At 40.8% G+C, this 18,874-nt stretch overlaps 1 protein-coding gene across 1 annotated transcript in view; it reads left to right on the top strand.

Moving 5' to 3' along the window:
• Mphosph8 (M-phase phosphoprotein 8) overlaps positions 1-18,874 on the top strand; it is a 37,752-nt gene continuing 18,878 nt past the window's right edge. The window contains 16 exon segments of the mRNA XM_038309692.2: positions 1-331; positions 4,383-4,398; positions 4,401-4,537; positions 7,742-7,877; positions 7,880-7,959; positions 7,961-8,110; positions 8,112-8,186; positions 8,188-8,328; positions 8,330-8,466; positions 8,468-8,574; positions 8,577-8,639; positions 12,230-12,319; positions 15,241-15,277; positions 15,279-15,309; positions 15,311-15,359; positions 15,362-15,487. Coding sequence (XP_038165620.1) covers positions 89-331; positions 4,383-4,398; positions 4,401-4,537; positions 7,742-7,877; positions 7,880-7,959; positions 7,961-8,110; positions 8,112-8,186; positions 8,188-8,328; positions 8,330-8,466; positions 8,468-8,574; positions 8,577-8,639; positions 12,230-12,319; positions 15,241-15,277; positions 15,279-15,309; positions 15,311-15,359; positions 15,362-15,487 — 1,618 coding nt within the window. The 5' untranslated portion in view covers positions 1-88.

The following is an 18,874-nucleotide window of genomic DNA, read 5'->3' as shown; positions in this document are numbered from 1 at the left end:
AGCGGCTTACGGCGGAGCGGCAGGCGCGCGGAGCTGTGTGGCTGCGCGTCTCCGACGGTTTTCCGCGTTGGTTTGCAGCGCGTTTGTGATGGCGGCGGCGGTGACGGCGGCGGCGGGGGCCGCGGCTGAGGAAAGCACGAGTGTGGCCGCGATAGCGATGTCAGTTCCCAACAGCACCGGCGGGTCTCCCGGGGCCGAAGGAGAAGGCGTGGGAGCGGCGGGCGAAGAGAAGGACGCAGCCCCCAGAGGAGCGGAGGTCGTGGGGGATAGCGAGGAGGATGGGGACGACGTGTTCGAGGTGGAGAAGATCCTGGACATGAAGTGCGAGGGAGTACGTGGGGGCTGCGCGGCGAGCCGGGGCGGGGGGGGGGGCTGGGGGGAGAAGCGGAGCGGGACGCCGAGCAGCCGGGCAGGACGGTGCCGGTCCGCGAGCGCCGAGGGCCATCTCGGACGGGACTCTGGCCGCTTCCGTGGAGGATGGATGCTTAGGGAAGTTTCAAGCGTTGTCTTGGCAGAAGAGATGACGCAGGCGCTTGTGATGTTGAGAGTAGCAGGTGCGAGACAGCTGGCGGCGGGACTTGGGTTGCCTCCGGCGTTCGGGTGTACGGCTTCGGGCCATTGGTCTCCTTTAGGAAGGACTGGTGGGGATCATGAGTCGTCACAGTTCATTCTCCACACCGTTGTCCCAATAGCTTCTAAAAGGAGAAAAGTGCTCCGTGGTTTAAATTGAGGAATTCCCGTTCGGCTTCACAATATAAAATCCCAGTCACACCGAGCGGTGGGGACGGTAAGCGTTTCCGAAACCTGGGTGTCATCCCTTTCTCCTCTTCGCGTTTTACGAATTTAGAGTAAGGATGAAAGAAAAATCTTAGCACATTATGCTTGGGCACTTAATCCTCCTCAGCCGCGCGGTGGTGGCGCACGCCGTTAATCCCAGCACTCCGGAGGCGGAGGCTGGCGGAGAAATTCTTAGTCTGGGGTCCATCTGTTTGTGATGCCCTTCCCCACTCCCCTTTCCGAACCTTGCAGAACAAGATACTTTCTCATTTCTGCCCTTTTGGTCTGTGGAGGCCTCTAGTTAAGGCATTCTTTTCTGCTCTCGATTATGGACTCTTTTAATTCAGGACGTAGGCTTTTATTTATGTGTTTATTTATTTATTCATTTACTTAATTTGCTTTTCGAGACAGGGTTTCTCTGTGTGACAGCCCTGGCTGTCATGAGACTCACTCTGAGACTGACCTCGAACCCACTGAAATCCGCCTGCCTGTGTTCCTGAGTGCTGGGAATAAATGCACTCGCACCGCCGCCTGGCCCGTGGTTTTTAATTAATGTTTGAATCCCTGATATTTATTCCAGTAACGGCATTTGCCCCTCGCCCCCCCCCCCTTCCGTACTGAGAACTGCACGCAGGGTCTCATGAATACTAAGCAGGAGCTGTACCTCCGAGCCCCAGCCCTCGGATTATTAGATGGGTGAATGAAATGTGGGTTTGGAGAAAGGAAGCAAGGGCAGTAGATAACTTTCATGCCTATACGATGCTTTGTTTCTGTTGTGTTTTCTGTCGTTTGTTATCTGCCATATGCTGTCTTTCGGTGTTTTCATTGTTTTTTTTTTTGTTTGTTTCTTTGTTTTGGTTTTTCTGAGACAGGGTTTGTTTCTCTGTAGCGTTGGAGTCTGTCCTGGAACTAGCTCTTGTAGACCAGGCTGGTCTCGAATTCACAGAGATCAACCTATCCCTGCCTTCAGAGTGCTGGGATTAAAGTCGTTCACCACCACCACCGCCCTACCTTGATTTCTTTTTCTTTCTTTCTTTCTTTTTTTTTTTTTTGTCCATTGACATACTTTTTTTTAAATTAACTGCTGTTTACCATGTATTGTGTTTAAGTTGGTAGATTTTTTTTAAGCCTTTCTCTAAGAGGCTTCCCCCCCTCCCAGTTGTCGTTGAGATGGGATTTCTCTTTGTAGACCAGGCTGGCCTTAAAGCTCAGAAATCTGCCTATCTTTGGCACCTGGATGCTGGGATTAAAGGTGTATGTCACCACTGCCCGGCTTGATGGTACAGATTCTTTTAAAGGTATTTTTTTAGCCTTTATTTTTATTTTATGTGTATTGGTTTTCGAACTGTGTATACGTCTATGCACCACGTGTGCCCAGAGAAAAGGGCATTGAGTCCCCCAAAACTGGAGTTACAGATGGGTTTGAGCTGCTGCATGGGTGCTGGGAATTGGTTCCAAGTCTTCTGGAAGAGAAACCAGTTCTCTTAGTCTTGAAGGCTTGGTATCGGTCTTTCCTCTGCATCCCCATTCTCACACCACTTGTGTTTTGAGGTAGGATCTCCCTCTGAAGTTAAGGCTGGCCTAGATCTTGAGACCCTCCTGCAGTTACTGACAGAGGAAAGTTCTCATGTCAAGGTCGAGTTAAATAATTGAAATTCACTGTCATTATGGAGCTAGAGAGAGAGTGCCAGAGTTCAAATCCCCAGAGCTCATGTAAGCGGGTACAAGTCTGTAATCACGCTGTTCCTGCTGGGTGATGGAAACAATGCCTGTTGTACCGCCTGTTGTAGTGTTGAATGAACAGGCAAGATCCAAGCCTGACTTTGTCCGCATTTGTGAATGGTCACACATGGACTCTGGGTACCAAAGTACCCAGTAGGATCTTCAGTAAGAGCAATAAGCAGCCTTAATGATTGCTCTAGCAACTGGCTCCAGTTTATGGATTTTTAAAAAATTTTTAAGATTATAATATCACACAATTTCCCATTTTTCTTTTCTCCCTCCAGATCTTCCTATATATCCTTCCTTGCTCTCTGTCAAATTTATGACCTCCATATCTTAAAAATAAAAATCCAAGCTTGGTACGGTACGGTAGCACACCTCTTTAATCCTAGCTAGCCACTCAGGAGGCAGTGGCAGGGAGGTATCTTGAGTTTGAGGTCAGCCTGGTCTACATAGTGAGTTCCAGGACAGCCAGAATTACATAGTGAAACCCTGTCTCAAATAAACCAATTTAAAACTCCTGTGGGTTTCAGCTGAACTACTGATTACTTCTGTGATCTTTGACTAATTGCTTATTCTGTCTATCTGCAGTCTTCAGATTCAACTAAGGAATAATAGTACCATAGATTGTTGTAAAGGTTATGCTATTGAAAGTAAATATTTAGACAGTGTATGACATTTTGCAAAGCATATCATGAACCCTGTGTTATTAGATCTGTTTGTGCCACATGCCTTTTCTGTATATGTATGTGTATTTTTTCTTTTAGATTTTTACTTTATGTGTGTTTTGCCTGAGTGTATATATGTGCACCACATGTGTGCCTTGTGCTTAGAGAGTTCAGAAAAGACTAGAATTATAGTTTTTGAGTCCTCCATGTTGGCATCAAACCCAAGCCCAGGTCCTCTGCAAGAGCAGTAAGTGCATTTGTTTGTTTTGAGAGACAGTTTTCACAGTGTAGCCCAGGATTGCCTGAAATTTACTATGAAACATAGGCCTTGCCTCAGACTTTGCAACAGTTTCCTCTGCTGCTTCACAAAGGATTGTAGGTGTGTGTACTTGCTTTTGTTTCAAAAGAATTATCATTTATTTATATGTGCATGAGGATACCTTTAGAGACCAGAAGAGGGCAGCAGCAGATACCCTGGAGCTGCTGACTGAAGTGAGCTACCTGTTGGTGCTGGTAACCAAATTCTAGTCCTGAAAGAGCAAGAGCAGCAAAGTGCTTTTAACAGTTAAGTCCTGTCTCCAGCTCCCAGCCGCCATTTTGTTGTCAGAGTCAGTTATCTCTTTCGTGGTCAGGTCCAGTGTGTGCCAGAAGCACCTTTACCTGCCAAGCCATCTTGCTGTCTCCAGCTCCTTCTTAAAACTTTACTGAGATCTGCTTGAGGAGTTAATGACATTGTCAAAGAAGTACAAGTGTACCGCTGCTGTGTTTTTGGGTTTTTTATTCTAAGCAGTTACCAAAAATCTTTGAGTGACTTGCACTTGCCTTTTTTTTGTTTTTCATTGCTATTTTAAGAATATACATTGATATATGTATGTATATTCTTAAAATATACTTAATATTTTTAATATATTCTTAAAATAAAAATATATATATAATAAAATATATATTTTTTTGAGAACTTGAAAAGTGCATCAAAATGAAAATTAACAAACACCATATTGAGAGTATGCATATTCATCTCTTGAGGCCAGTGGTTTAAGAAAAAAAGTACCATTAACTTTTTTTTGGTTTGTTTTTTAAAGAAACAAAAACTTGCCAGGTGGCAATATATATATTTCATTTTGATGCACTTTTCAAGTTCTCGTTCTTAGCAGTTGGGTGATTTTGAAATTTTAATCATTAATGTGTCTGCTTTTAATTTAATTTGAACTACAGGGTAAGAACCTTTATAAGTCCGATGGAAAGGATATACGTCTGATGATGATACCTGGGAGCCCGAAATTCATCTAGAGGACTGTAAAGAAGTTCTTCTTGAATTTAGGAATAAACTTGCTGAGAACAAGGCTAAAGCTGTCAAGAAAGATATTCAGGTATCAAATTTTATCATACTTTTTTGGTTTGATACTCCCTTTTTTTTGGTTTTTTTTTGGGGGGGGGGGTTTGTTTTTTCAAGACAGGGTTTCTCTGTAGCTTTGGAGCCTATCCTGGAACTAGTTCTTGTAGACCAGGCTGGCCTGGACTCAGAGATCCACCTGCCTCTGTCTCCTGAGTGCTGGGATTAAAGGCATGCACCACCACTACCTGGCTGATACTCATAATTTTATTTATAGAAAGTGTGTGTAGTAAATAATTTATGATATCCAGTATTTTTGTCATGAATTCCACGTTACTTATTTGTCCTCACATATAGCTTCTACTGATTGTGCTCAGCTCTTTTCCATCCTGTCATTGTATTTGGCAGACAAGTGTAATTTGTATGCTATGCTTGTCAGTTTACACTGTAATGAAATATCTACCATAACTTAAAGAGAAAGTGGATTTTGCCTTACATTTGTAGAGATATTAGTCTACCTTTGATGCTAAACACCAAGGTATTGTAAGCTCATGTTTTTATAAGCCAGGAAGCACAGAAGAAACCAGGGTCCACAGTTTTCTTTATCATCATGCCACATATGAGCTAAGGATTTCTTATTAGACTTCACCTCCCTAAGACTCTACCACCTCCCATTAGTGCCTCTAGGTACCTTTGGAGGACATTGAGCCTTCAAATTGCAGTAGACATAAATGTTGGTTGATAAGATGGGGCATACTTGTAGTCCCAGTACTCAGACAGTTAGGCTGGAGACCAACCAGGGCTGTATAATGTGACCCTATCTTAACTGAAAAGAGAGGGGTGTATTCGGTGGTACAGCACATGCCCCGCATGTGCCAGGCCCTGGATTCAAGCTCCAGTGCCATGCTGAGAGCAGGAATGATAAACATAAAAGTGAAGGAACCACAGAGACATATAGACACATCAGAATTTCAGATTTGCTCGTGATTTTAGCAACTATTCATTATATGTGGAGATTATTGCCATAACTTTTTTGTTTTGTTCTAGTTCGCAGTATTATTAGATTATAATATGTATATTCATATTTAGTCTGTGTTTTAATATGTCTTTAATGTTTTCTGCTAGTTAATTTTTTTTTTACTTTCTGGTTTTTTGAGATAGGTTTCTCTATGTAGCCTTGGCTATCCTGGAACTCACTCTGTAGTTGAGGCTGAACTTGAGCTCACAGAGATCCGCCTGCCTCCGCTTCCAGAGTGCTGGAATTAAAGGTAGGTGCCATGCCACCCAGCTAAAGAGTTCTTTCTTGAGACAGAGTCTCATAATGTAGCCCTCTCTGGCTTAGAACTCTATCCCATCTCCCAGGCTGCTTTAGAACTAAGAGATACACGTCTCAGTAGCTCAATGCTGGGATTGAAGATGTGCACTACCATGCCTGGCTTTGTTTTTGAGATAGGGTTTTCACTGTGTGTATCTGGCTGGTCTGGAACTGTGCAGATTAAGCTAGCCTTGAGTTTCTGATCCTGCCTCTGCCTCTTGAGTGCTGGAATTGCAGGTAGCACATCTAGCAAAATTAATTTGTTTTTAACTCCCATCCTAGTTTGTGTGTGTGTGTGTGTGTGTGTGTGTGTGTGTTTGGCATACTTGATAGTGAGTCAGTATTTTGCCACTGAAGTAAACCTTTAAGCCCCAAGCACTTAATTTTGTGTAGATGTTTGTGGCACTTGTTTTGCCATCCTCATTGCTTTAAGAGGTTCAGGAAGTCTGGGTGGTTGGTGGTGCACCCCTTTAATCCCAGCACTTGGGAGGCAGAAGCAGGCGGATCTCTGTGAGTTCGAGGCCACCCTGGTCTACAAGAGCTAGTTCCAGGACAGGCTCTAGAAACTACAGGGAAACCCTGTCTCGAAAAAACAAACAAAAAAAGAGGTTCGGGAAGAGTCAAGATGAAGCAGGTACCACCATACTCCCTTACCTTTTCAATCTTGGTGATACTGTAGGAAGACATTTCCATCCTTATTTTTTCTGTTCATTTATTTAGTACAAGACAGTGTTGGAAAATGAGTCATAAAATTAGTTTGGTCAAGTGGTTTTTTGTTTGTTTGGTTGGTTGGTTTCTTAAGACAGGGTTTCTCTGTAGCTTTGGAGCCTGTCCTGGCACTTGATCTGCAGACCAGGCTGGCCTCGAACTCACAGATTCACTTGCCTCTGTCTCCCGAGTGCTGGGATTAAAGGTTGTGCGCCACCACTGCCCTGCTGGTCAAGTTTTTATTTATACAAATACCTTACTCTTTATTTTCTGAGACAGGGTTTCTCTATGTAGTCCTGGCTATCCTGGAACTCATGAAGACCAGGCTGATGTAGAACTCACAGATCCTTCTTCCTCTGCCTCCTGAGTACTGGGATTAAAGAAAGGCATATACAAACCCGGCAGTGGTGGCGCACGCCTTTAATCCCAGCACTCAGGAGTCAGAGGCAGTCAGATCTCTGTGAGTTTGAGGTCGACCTGGTCTACAAGAGCTAGTTCCAGGACAGACCCCAAAGCTACAGAGAAACCTTCTTTCAAAAAACCAAAAAGGGGAAGAAGAAGAAGAAGAAGAAGAAGAAGGAAAAGAAGAAGAAGAAGAAGAAAAAAGCATATACCACCATGCCTGGCTAAATATCTTATTCTTAAATTTCTTTTTAGAATATAAAAACATTTCAGTAGGAACTATTTAGGATTATAAAACACAAATGAGTAAGATTCCTATGTAGTTAATGTGCTTGCTCCATTGAACTGCAATATAACAAGTTTAAGAACTCAGGGAAAGGTGATAGCTGAGCATATAGGTATGCTTGCAGCCACACCTGATGACCTGAGTTTAATTCTCAGACGTCACATGGTGAAAAGAAAACAAAATTCCTCAGGTAGTCCTTTGATCTCTGCATGTATACTGTGACATTCACGCATATGGCATGCACGCTCACACAAAATAAATAATTTAAAAAGTCAGTTACAGCCCATCATACATGAGACTGTTACTTTTAACTCGTGTTTCAGTTCGATACCTCCAAAGCACATTCTTTGTTTTTGACTCCTTTTTAAATTGACATTCATCACCTCCAAGTCCTACTTGGTAAGTCAGAAACATAAGTAATAAACATATTGAATTTAGGTAATTTAAAGAAGTCATCTGCTTTAAAAATGTTTTCATTCGATTTCATCAGTAGTCCTCTCAAAACCCTTGAGATTATATTAATGTTTTAGTCCTCTTTGTGTTTTACAGAGACTGTCTTTAAAACAGTGAGATATTTGAGGCAAGACTGTGACAGTGACCAGCAAAGCGACACGAAAGAAGATGCTTCTCCGAGGAAGAAAAAGAAAAAAGTAAAGTGCAAAGAAGAAGAAGCCCAGATGATCTGAAAAGAAAAAAAGCAAAACTGGGCAAACTAAAAGATAAGTTCAAATCAGAGCTGGACGACACCTCTGAAAAATTTAGGTTTTGATGTAAGGACAAAGAAAAGAATTTTGGAAGTCAAGGAAGAATTAAAGGACTCCAAAAAGCCAAAAAAGGATGAAATAAAGGAAGCCAAGGAATTAAAGAAAGCTAAAAGGGCTGAAATACGAGATTTGAAGTTTTAAAATACGAGAAGATGTCAAAGAGAACCGCAAAACAAAGAAGGAAAGGTCTGTTGAGTCTACACTGGAGTCTGGAGTCACCTGTACCTTACGAATCCCTCTGTCCAGCGAGTGATGGGGAAGACTGGCTTTCTGCAAACATAGAAGAGAATCAAAAGATAAAAACTGGAAAAGACAAGACAGGACTGGACACAGTGCCAGAGGGCATTTTTGAGAAAACAACTGGATGGCCTTGTAAGTGCAGAAGAAGGTGCTGGTGCCCAAGTTAGAAGGAAGAAGAAAAAGCCAAGGAAGTTTGAGGAACCAAAAGAAAGCCAGAAGCCAGAGAACACGAATACATTTTTAGAAAGGAAATGATACCTAAAAGCAAAGATATCAAGACAAGGGCAGAAGTAACCTAGAGTTAAGTAAGTTACCATCATCTGTGTCTGCCCAGGCCCTGAAGGGTTCCAGACGGAGTGGGACGAGAAGGGCCTCAGGTCCTCTGACTCAGCAGAGGAGGTAAGGGCAGTAGAGAACTTGTAGAGTACAAATTGTTACTGGGAATGAAGGAAGGGGTCAAACTAGAATAAAGTGGATGTGGTGTGACTGAGGGCAGCTGCATGTGCTCAGATCTTCATGCTCTCAAACCCAAAATTTACCTCTTTTACCTTGTTTTCTTTTACCAAACATGACAAAAAAAAATTTTGTAGAGATAGTCAGGTGTTGTGCAACATTGTATAGACAGGCCTATTAGCTTCATCAACTTGCTAAGTTTCATTTTGGAATGTGTATGTGTGTGGTGTTCTCTTTTTTAAAAATATTATTTGAGGAGACTGGAGAGATGACTCAGTAGTTTAAAAGAGCACTGACTGCTCTTCCAGAAGACCTGGTTCAATTCCCAGTGCCCACATGGAAACTCAAAACTGTCTGTAATTCACCCTCACACAGACAGGACACAGGCAAACACCAATGCAGAATAAAATTACAAGTTATAAAATGGATAGTATTTGAGAATGTGATACAATATATTCACCCCACTCTTCCCCTAATTTCTCCCAGATCCACTTCTACCTTTCCCCTCCCCCAACTGTGCATCTTTATCTTTTATTGTTATTTTTCTCCTTTAGTTTCATATTCAATTTATACTGGCCATATACTTCTGACTGTGGGATCCTCCACTGGCACATGATAGTCTTAATCTTCAAGAAAGCCCACTCCTCAACTGACCAGTGGTGGCAAACGCCTTTAATCCCAGTACTCTGGTGGCAGAGACAGGTGGATTTCTGTGAGTTCAAGGTCAGCCTGGTCTACAGAGTAAGTTCCAGGGCAAGCTCAAATAGCTACAGAGAAACCCTGTCTTCAAAAACCAGGAAGGGGAAAAAAAAAGCCCACTCCTGGGAACTGTCAACTCCAGAGCTCCTCAGTGAGGGATGGGACTTGATGTCGCCCTTCCCTTTTGTGTTAGAATGATGCCTAGCTTGATCTTGTGCTTTTCTACCTTCCTTCTTTCCTCTCTGCCTCTGCCTCTCTCTAACAAATGTCTTATACTGTAGCCCAGGCTAGTCTTGAGCGGATCCTCCCACTCTCTCCTAGGTGCTGGGGGGTGAGGGGTTACAAATTTAGCTTCACTTTTTTTTCCTTTTCTTGAGTTGGAATATCACGATATAGCCCTGGCTGGCCTTGACTCAGAGATCTACCTGCCTCTACCTCCTAGGAATTCTGGGAGTAAAGAGCACTGTAACCAACATCTTTTTTTTTTTAAAAGAAAAAAAGATTTTATTTATGTTATGTGTGGTGCATATTACGTGTATGCCAGTACCCTGCAAAAGCCAGAGGGGTATGATATTTCTTGAAGCTGTGAGTGCTGGGATTAAAGGCATGCACCACCACCAACCAGCCATTTTCCACTCTTGATTCCTCACCCCCCACCCCCAGATATTTTATGGGACCTTGTATATTAAAGTAATAGATATACAAGTCAAACATTTGGTGATAAATCATAAATTTGCTTTAAAAATATCTCTGGTATTTATATACTTTTAGCATTTAGTATATAAATTTACCTACTAATGAATATACTTTTTAATTTTTTTTAAGATATTTATTAAGTATACAGTGTCCCACCTGCATGTGTGCCTTCATGCCAGAAGAGGGCACCAGATCCCATTGTAGGTGGTTGCAAACCACCACGTGGTTGCTGGGACCTCTGGAAGAGCAGCCAGGACTCTTGGACTCTGAGCCATCTCTCCAGCCCCAGATACACTTACTTTAATATAAAAAATTTAAATCTTGGCTGAATATTTGATTTTGCAATATATTTTTTGGGGGAATTGACCGTATCTTGATTTTTATAGTTGTTGAGGAAAATACCTCCTTAACACAAGTATGTAGTATAAAATAGCAGATAATTTAGGGCCATTTCAGAAAACCAAGTTCTAATCTCAAGAAACAAAAGATTAGATTATGAAACAAGTTATTAGGCTAGTCTAGACATGATCTGAGTGTAGCTGAGGATGACCTTGAAACTGAGTCTCTTCAAATTCTGTATTGGGGATTATAGGCAAGTACTAACTTGCCTAGTTACATAACACTAGGGCTTGAACGGAGGTCATTGTTGCATTGCTGGGGTAAACACTGTCTCCTGAACTAGGAATAAGAAAAGTTTTTACAGTAAAAACATACAATGGACTTGAGTATGAGGAATCTGGAAGGATTGACATTATGTAGTGGTACATTGAGGTTGAACTAATTTTTGATTGTTTGACACATTCAGAAATGTGTTTCTCCTTGTAAAATTTTTTGCTCTCTGACATTTCGGTTTAATTGACTCCATTGTTGAAGCTTTGGTCTATAGAAAGATAGTAGGTCCTGTTTACAGCCACATAGCTACAATCTGATGAGAACTTGGAAAGCTGAAAACAGGGATTGGGAATTTGAGAAACCCTGGAACTACATTACAAGACTCCGTCTGAAAAAATTCAAAGAATTATTTGTGGTAGTATTATCCTTAGTGAGAAACCAGTATCTTTGTCTAGCCATGGGGAAGATGACTCAGAAGATACTAGTGTATCTACCTGGGGACTACAGTAGTCAATTGAAATATGAGGTCAGTGTATCAGAGAGGAAAACTTCAGGAAATATGATAGAGAAAAAACAAAAAAACACACGTACAATGCAAATAAAAGCAAGAGCATTGTCTGTAATGCTTACAAGGATACAGAGGAATATAGAAAAATGAAATAGTTTACGGTTGCTTAATGAAAGCTTTTGTTACTTTTTTAAAGATTTATTTGTGCGAATATTTTGTCTGCATCGTGTGTGTTACCTACAAAAAGTCCAGGAAAGCACATCAGATTCCTGAACTGGAGTTACTTGTGGGTGCTGGGGACTGAGCTCAGCTCCGTTACTTATTTATTTTGGTTTTCTTGAGACAGGGTTTCTCTGTGGGACAGTCCTGACAGTCTGATTGTCCCTGAACTCACTTTGTAGACCAGACAGGCCTTGAACTCCACAGATCCACCTGCCTCTGCCTCCCAAGTGCCTAGGATTAGAGGTGTGCGCCACCACTGGGCTCCCAGGTTCCTTACAAAAACACCAAGTGCTCTTAACCTCCGAACCATCACTGCAAACCCCAAGAGGAAGGTTTTTAATAGAGTTAATTCTGTAGCAGTTTTAGTTTTTATCATACAAAAGAATGCATTTCACAATGGCATTTTTATACTTGTATGTAGTAAACTTTTGATCATATTCAAGTGTTTTTTGTTTTTTAATGTGTTTGAGACAAGGTCTCACTGCATAGACCAAGCTGGTCTTGAGTTTTATGTAAATATGTCCCCTGCCTCCCTAATGCTGGGATTAAAGATTTGCATCTCTTTGTCATGCTCAACATTTGAAATAATAAATTCTTACAAAGAAAATGGCAATGAGTATTGATTTTGAGTTTCCTTTTTGTTTAGGCTTAGTCAGAAGGATAATCTTGATTGGAGGAGGAGTGGAAGGAAAAATTGAAGAATCAACAGCTGTGTGCTTAAGGACTTGTAGACAGACATGAATGCTTGAATATTTTGGTTTGCAAATATACAATATCAGCTTTTTATTTTTTATTGTTTGGGATTTTTGTCTTTTTTTTAGGAGTCTAAAAAAATGAACCCAAAGAAAAATATCAGAAAAGGTATGATTTGGAGAAAGAAGAAAAATACCGAAAAGAGCCAAAGGGAATAAAATGTAAGTATAAAAATTAAAATATTTTCATGTTCATTGCCATTGTTTAAGAAATTATTGAGCCGGGTGGTGGTAGTGTACATCTTCAGTCTCAGCACTCGGGAGACATAGGCAGGTGGATCTCCATGAGTTTGAGGTCAGCCTGGTCTACAGAGTGAGTTCCAGGACAGCCAGGAAACTGCCTCAAAATACATACATATAATTACTGATTTTGTGTGTGTGTGTGTGTGTGTGTGTGTGTGTAAGCAGGAGTCCTTGAGTGTTATAAGAGGTCACTGGATCCCTTGGAACTGGAGTTATGGATGATTGTGAGCCACTATGTCGGTGCTGGGAATCCATGAGGTCCTTTGCAAGGGCAATAAATATTCTAACTGCATAGCCATATCTGTTTCATCTTCTATATAAAGAACTTGGTTTGCCCTGAAGATTACCTCTTTTCTATCCTGTAATGTTATAAAATTTTGTTCTTCAGGGAATTATAGCTCTATACTCCATTTAATAACTTAGTTTAGAGCCGGGCAGTGGTGGCGCACGCCTTTAATCCCAGCATTTGGGAGGCAGAGGCAGGCGGATCTCTGTGAATTCAAGACCAGCCCAGTCTACAGAGTGAGTTCCAGGATAGCTGAAACTATACTGAAAAACCCTCTTTTTTATTTATTTTATTTTATTTTATTTTATTTATTTTAAAGGTTGAGTGTCCCTTCTCTGAAATATTTTGGGACAAAAAATGTTCCTGATTCTTCATTCTAGTTCAGTGATATTTATATGTACATATAATAGATTTCTTATGAATGAACCCAAATCTAAATCAATTTGATTTATATGCATATTGTATACGTCTGAAAGTAATTTTGTGACATATTTTTAGTGTTGCAGTGTTTTTGCAATTTTCTACTTGTGGATTCATATTGGTACTCAAGTTTAATTGAGGGATATTGGGGATTCTCTAGTATTTGGTGTATATGTCTCAGAGGCCTGAGGAGGACATAGGGTCACTGTGCCATCACTCCACCCTCGCCTACCAGGGTCTCCCCTTACACTGAGACTGGGGTGAGTTTGCCAATCAGCAGCCCCAGCACCCCACATAGTTCTAGAGTTTCAGACACAGCTTACCCAGCTTTTTTTTTTTTTTTTTTTTTTTTAAGCTGGGAGATGTGAACTCAGGGCTATGATTGCACACAGTTGTTTTGCTTCTTTCAAAATCAGAGCCCTGCCTTATCAGCCTCTGCAACAGGGATTAACGGGGTACGTTACCACACCTGGCCAGCCACACACACTTAATTCTTCTTTCATCCCAGGTTAGAGGTTGTCTGTATCTCCAATTGTAAGAGCAGATTTTATCTTAGGTCTAGATTCAAGACGTGGCAGTATTAATGCTGTTACTTAGTGGCTCATACATAAAGTAACAGTAAGGACTGCATCTATTTTGAACATACAAGAAGAAAACACTACTTTTAGAGATTTGTTGGGGATTCAAAATACTATCACATTAACCATCTGAACAAGATGTCCAGGGTGAATGCTGCTGCTCAGGTGTTCTGAACTAGTTAGTCTGCTGTGATTGTGACAAAGGAAATCTCAGCAACCCTAGTCTCACCCCCACCTTTCCTCCTGGCAAAGGAATCAGCCCATGTATGCCTGGTCCTAGGACGGCTGTGCAGAAGTTGGTGCTAAAATGGGGAAAAGTGCCTGGTGTAAGAACACCTGACCATGCGTCTGATAAAGCCACCAAATTTTACCAGCTTTAAACCTAAAACAGAAATGGAAGGAAAACTGGGTAGATCAGTGGTGAGTGCTTAGCATGCAAGGTCCTGAGTTCTCCCCTGAGTACCAAAAGTGGGGCATGGGGGTGGGTAGAAAAAATATGTAAAGGGACTATTAAGTACTGATTACATAGGTTTATACTAACAGGAATATTGGAAACCAGACTCATTAGTCCCACAAACATGAAATAGTTTTATTTAAGGCAAAAAATGCCCTTGAAATTGGCATAAAAGATGAAGGATCTTGCAGGGGTGGTGGGTGTTGCACTACCTTTAACCCCAGCACTTGGGACGCAGAGACAGGCAGGGTCTCTGAGTTTGAGGTTTACAGAACTAGTTCCAGAACAAGCTCCAAAGCTACAGAGAAACCCTGCCTTTAAAAATTAATTGATTGATTAATTAATTAATTGATTGATTATTGAGGGTCTGGTATGAATAGAGTGTGTCCAGCTTGCACAGGGAATCCCCTGCCTGCTGTAGGAATTCCTAGCCAAGTTACTGATTATACAAGACCTAAACTCATTAGTATAGGATAGTTATTGAAACATTTATCAATGTTTCTTGCTTGATATAGTTTGTCCTTATTGTATATAATTTTGTATTAGGCTTAGAAACTCTCTTATTTAAACAAAAAGGGGACATGCTGTAGGAATTCCTACTGCCAGTAGCTGTTTTAAATTACCTGCCTACTTGGGTGTGGCCTCTAATACTATTTATGCCTATGTAAAGTGCACGTCAGGGCTGTTTCTGGCTGTGGGATTCGGTGTGCTGTTCTCTGTTCCAGCAGAGGATTGTGACTTGTGGAGTCTACCCCTAAATAAATAACCCTCTATTATTCTCAATTCTGAGGAAGTGTGGGATTTTCTTTAAGCGTCCTTCTTCAACCGGCCCCTGCCCCAAAATGCAGGAAGGATATAAGTCACTTCAAGCAAATTTGAATATACCTTTGTCACAGCTTTCTGGATGCTGAAGCAGCCAGCAAAAAGACTAGCTAAAATGATTTTTATGACTGTAAATCTTACTTTGCTTTATAACCAAGGCAAGTATTCGTAATAACTACAGAAAGATACGTTTATTCAATTGAATACAGATTTTTTTTTCTTTTGATTGTAACAAGTTTGCAACTTACAGTTAACCATCGGCTCTTAATTTTGGCACTAGCATTTAAGGAAATCAGAAGTGCATTTGACCTATTAAAAAACAGAAGACAAAACCGATGTTGAAAATAATTGGAAAAAGAGAAGAAATACCACTGGATTATAAAACTACAGATGATCATAAACCAAGGACAAGTGTTTACTTAAAGAAAGAAGAAATACTAGAGATGAGACCGACACTTGGGCATACATTGCTGCAGAAGGGGATCAGGAAGTTTCAGACAGTGTATGCCAAACAGATGAGAATTCGGGTGAGTTTGCTTGGCATTGTTCAATAGAGTGACTTTTTAGTTGTACCCGTACTTTTCTCTTAGAATAAGGATTTTATTTGGATCTCCTGAATACCTTCTAATATTGAAGACTCAGGTCGTTCTTTGATATCTAAATGCATCAAATATTTTCTGTTTTCCAGCTTAATGTTTTTTATTTTTTGTTAAAGAAAAATTGTCTTTTCATTTTACATCAATCCCAAATTCCCACTCCATTCCCTTCACCTCCTCCCCCATCCTCATCCACTCCTCAGAGAGGGTAAGGCACATTTGCTTTGAGGAAGGTCCAGCTTAAATTTTTTTTCTTTGCAACAGGGTTTTCTCTGTAGCTTTTGGTGCCTGTCCTGGAACTAGTTCTTGTAGACCAGGCTGGCCTCAAACTCACAGAGACCGTCTGCCTCTGCCTCCCAAGTGATGGGACTTAAAGGCGTGCTTCACCACTACCAGACTTCCAGCTTAATTTTTTTTATTTCTTTTTTATTGATATTTATTGAGCTCTACATTTTTCTCTGCTCCCCTCCCTGCCTCTCCCTTACCCCTTCAATCCTCCCCCAAAGTCCCCATGCTCCCCATTTTACTCAGGAGATCTTGTCATTTTCCACTTTCTACTTCCCTTGTAGATTAGATCTATGTAAGTCTCAGTGTCTGCATTGTTGTCTGAGTTCTCTGGGATTGTGGTTTGTAGGCTGGCTTTCTTTGCTTTATGTTTAAAAACCACCTGTGAATGAGTACATGTGATAATTGTCTTTCTGTGTCTGGGTTACCTCACTCAAAATAATGTAATGTTTTCTAGCTCCAATTTTCCTGCAAAATTCAAGCTGTCATCTTTTTTTTTCTGCTGTGTGGTACTCATTGTGTAAATGTTGCCACATTTTCCTTATCCATTCTTTGATCGAGGGGCATTTAGGTTGTTTCCAGGTTTGGCTATGACAAACAAAGCTGCTATAGAACATAGTCGAACAAATGTCCTTGTAGTATGATTGGGCATCATTTGGGTATATACCCAAAAGTGGTATTACTGGGTCTTGAGGAAGGTTGTTCCTAATATTCTGAGAAAATCGCCATACTGACATCCAAAGGGGTTGTACCAGCTTGCATTCCCACCAGCAATGCAGAAGTGATCCCTTCTCCCCACAACCTCTCCAGCATAAGTTGTCGTCAGTGTTTTGATCTTGGCCATTCTTAGAGGTGTAAGATGGAATCTCAGAGTTGTTTTGATTTGCATTTGATGACTAAGGATGTTGAACATTTCCTTGAGTGTCTTTTCAGCCATTTTAGATTCCTCTGTTGAGAGTTCTCTGTTTAGGTATGTACTCCATTTTTTTTTATTGATTATGTGATATTTTTGGTGTCTAATTTCTTGAGTTCTTTGTATATTTTGGAGATCAGACCTCTGTCTGATGTTGGGGTTAGTGAAGATCTTTTCCCATTCTGTAGGCTGTCGTTTGTCCTTTTTGACTGTGTCCTTTGCTTTATAGAAGCTTTTTCAGTTTCAGGAGGTCCCATTTATTAATTGTTTCTCTCAGTGTCTGTGTTGCTGGGGTTCTATTTAGGAAGTGGTTCCCTGTGCCAATACGTTCAGGTGTACTTCCCACTTTCTCTTCTATGAGGTTCAGTGTGCCTGGCTTTATGTTGAGGTTCTTGGTGATCCATTTGGACTTGAGTTTTGTGCATGGTGATAGATATGGGTCTATTTCATTTTTTCTACATGTTGATATCCAGTTATGCTTTTTTTTTTCTGTTTGATATGTTTTTGCCTTCTTTATCAAAGATCAGGTGTTTGAAGAGTGTGGATTGATATTCGGGTCTTCTATTTTCGGTTCCACTGGTCCTCCTGTCTGTTCTTATGCCAATACAGCTTAATTTGTTTTATTTTGAGATTTCATTTCAAAAATGATCGAATAAAAACTGCATTGGTGACACCAGCCCTCAGTAGGTAGTGGCAAGAAGACTAAGAATTCTAGGTCACCCTCAGCTAAATAGGGGTTCAAGGACTTGGAGCTCAGCATTCCCAGATTTTCCTGCCTCTACCTACTGAGGATAGTAGATACGTACCATCACTCCCTGCTGTGCATTGTTTATAGCTTTGCAGAAAATATATTATAAATGCAATCCTGGGAAACATTTTGAGAAGAGAAGGGTCTTGTGTACAATACAAAATATAAAACTGTGGGAAAGGAGGGAATTTAGACATGTACCTGTATAATAACGTATAAATGAGCTAGCTTGAATTCACATTATGTGAAATGTAAATCTTAAGGAAATGGAAAGATTAAAATGTTTTTATTAAAAAAAAACTTTTTGTTTTTTTGCAACAGGGCCCTCCACTACATAGCCCTGATTGGCTGAAGCTTATTCTGTAGATGAGAGGCTGGGCCTCCCGCTCACAGAGAAATACTGTCTCTTCGTCTTAAGTTCTGAGATTAAACACCCAGTCTTATTTTATTATTTTAAAGAAAATTTTGTTTGGAACTATTTATTTGTATGAGTGTTATCCCTCCCTCCCCCCCCCCCCGTGTGTTTGTGCTGGTGTGTGTGTGTGTGTGTGTACACCACATTGATGCCTGATGCCAAGGAGGCCAGAAAAGAGTATTGGATCCTCTGGAACTGAGGTATAGATAGTAGTGAGTCACCATGTTGGTGCTGGTAATGAGCCTTGATCCTGTTTCCCCTTGCATGATCAGCAAGTTCTCTTTGAGTCAACTCTCCAGCCCCTATAGTGAAATTTTTTAAAAATAATTCAGAATATATAACACACTAGATGTTCTAGAAAACATCATCTCCAGATAGAGTTTTCATATGGACTTTGAAAAAATTGTTTTTGTCTTAAAATAGGGTGTTTGTATAACCTGTACTTACCTTCAAATTCTTAGCCGGGCAGCGGTGGAGGCATGCCTTTAATCCCAGCACTCGGGAGGCAGAGGCAGGCGGATCTCTGTGAGTTTGAGACCAGCCTGGTCTACAAGAGCTAGTTCCAAGGACAGGCTCCAAAGCTACAGAGAAACCCTGTCTCGAAAAACCAAAAAAAAAAAAAAAAAAAAAAAAAAAATTTCTTTAATCCTAACGTCAGCGTCCCATGTTTACCACCATTCCTATAGCTTCCAAGTAACATTTTAATACTTAAAAGATTGCTAAGGGTATTTTACATGATCAAAAGATCTGTATGGAGAAAATTGTAAAACATTTCTTGGAAGTCACTAAAATCTGCTTTTTCCAACTTGCGTGAAGACTACGTTTTATCTCTGGTACTGCAAGGATGCTAATAAAATCTTTGCCATATTTATTAATAGAAAAGCATTTTATATTTTGATACTTACTTCAAGCTGAATCATAGCCTGCTGATCTCGTTAGAATCAAACCTCCTAGCAC

Source organism: Arvicola amphibius, chromosome 13 (genome assembly GCF_903992535.2).
Source record: "Arvicola amphibius chromosome 13, mArvAmp1.2, whole genome shotgun sequence".
In the NCBI taxonomy this organism is placed as follows: Eukaryota; Metazoa; Chordata; class Mammalia; order Rodentia; family Cricetidae; genus Arvicola; species Arvicola amphibius.
This window is presented reverse-complemented; position numbering and strand designations above follow the sequence as displayed.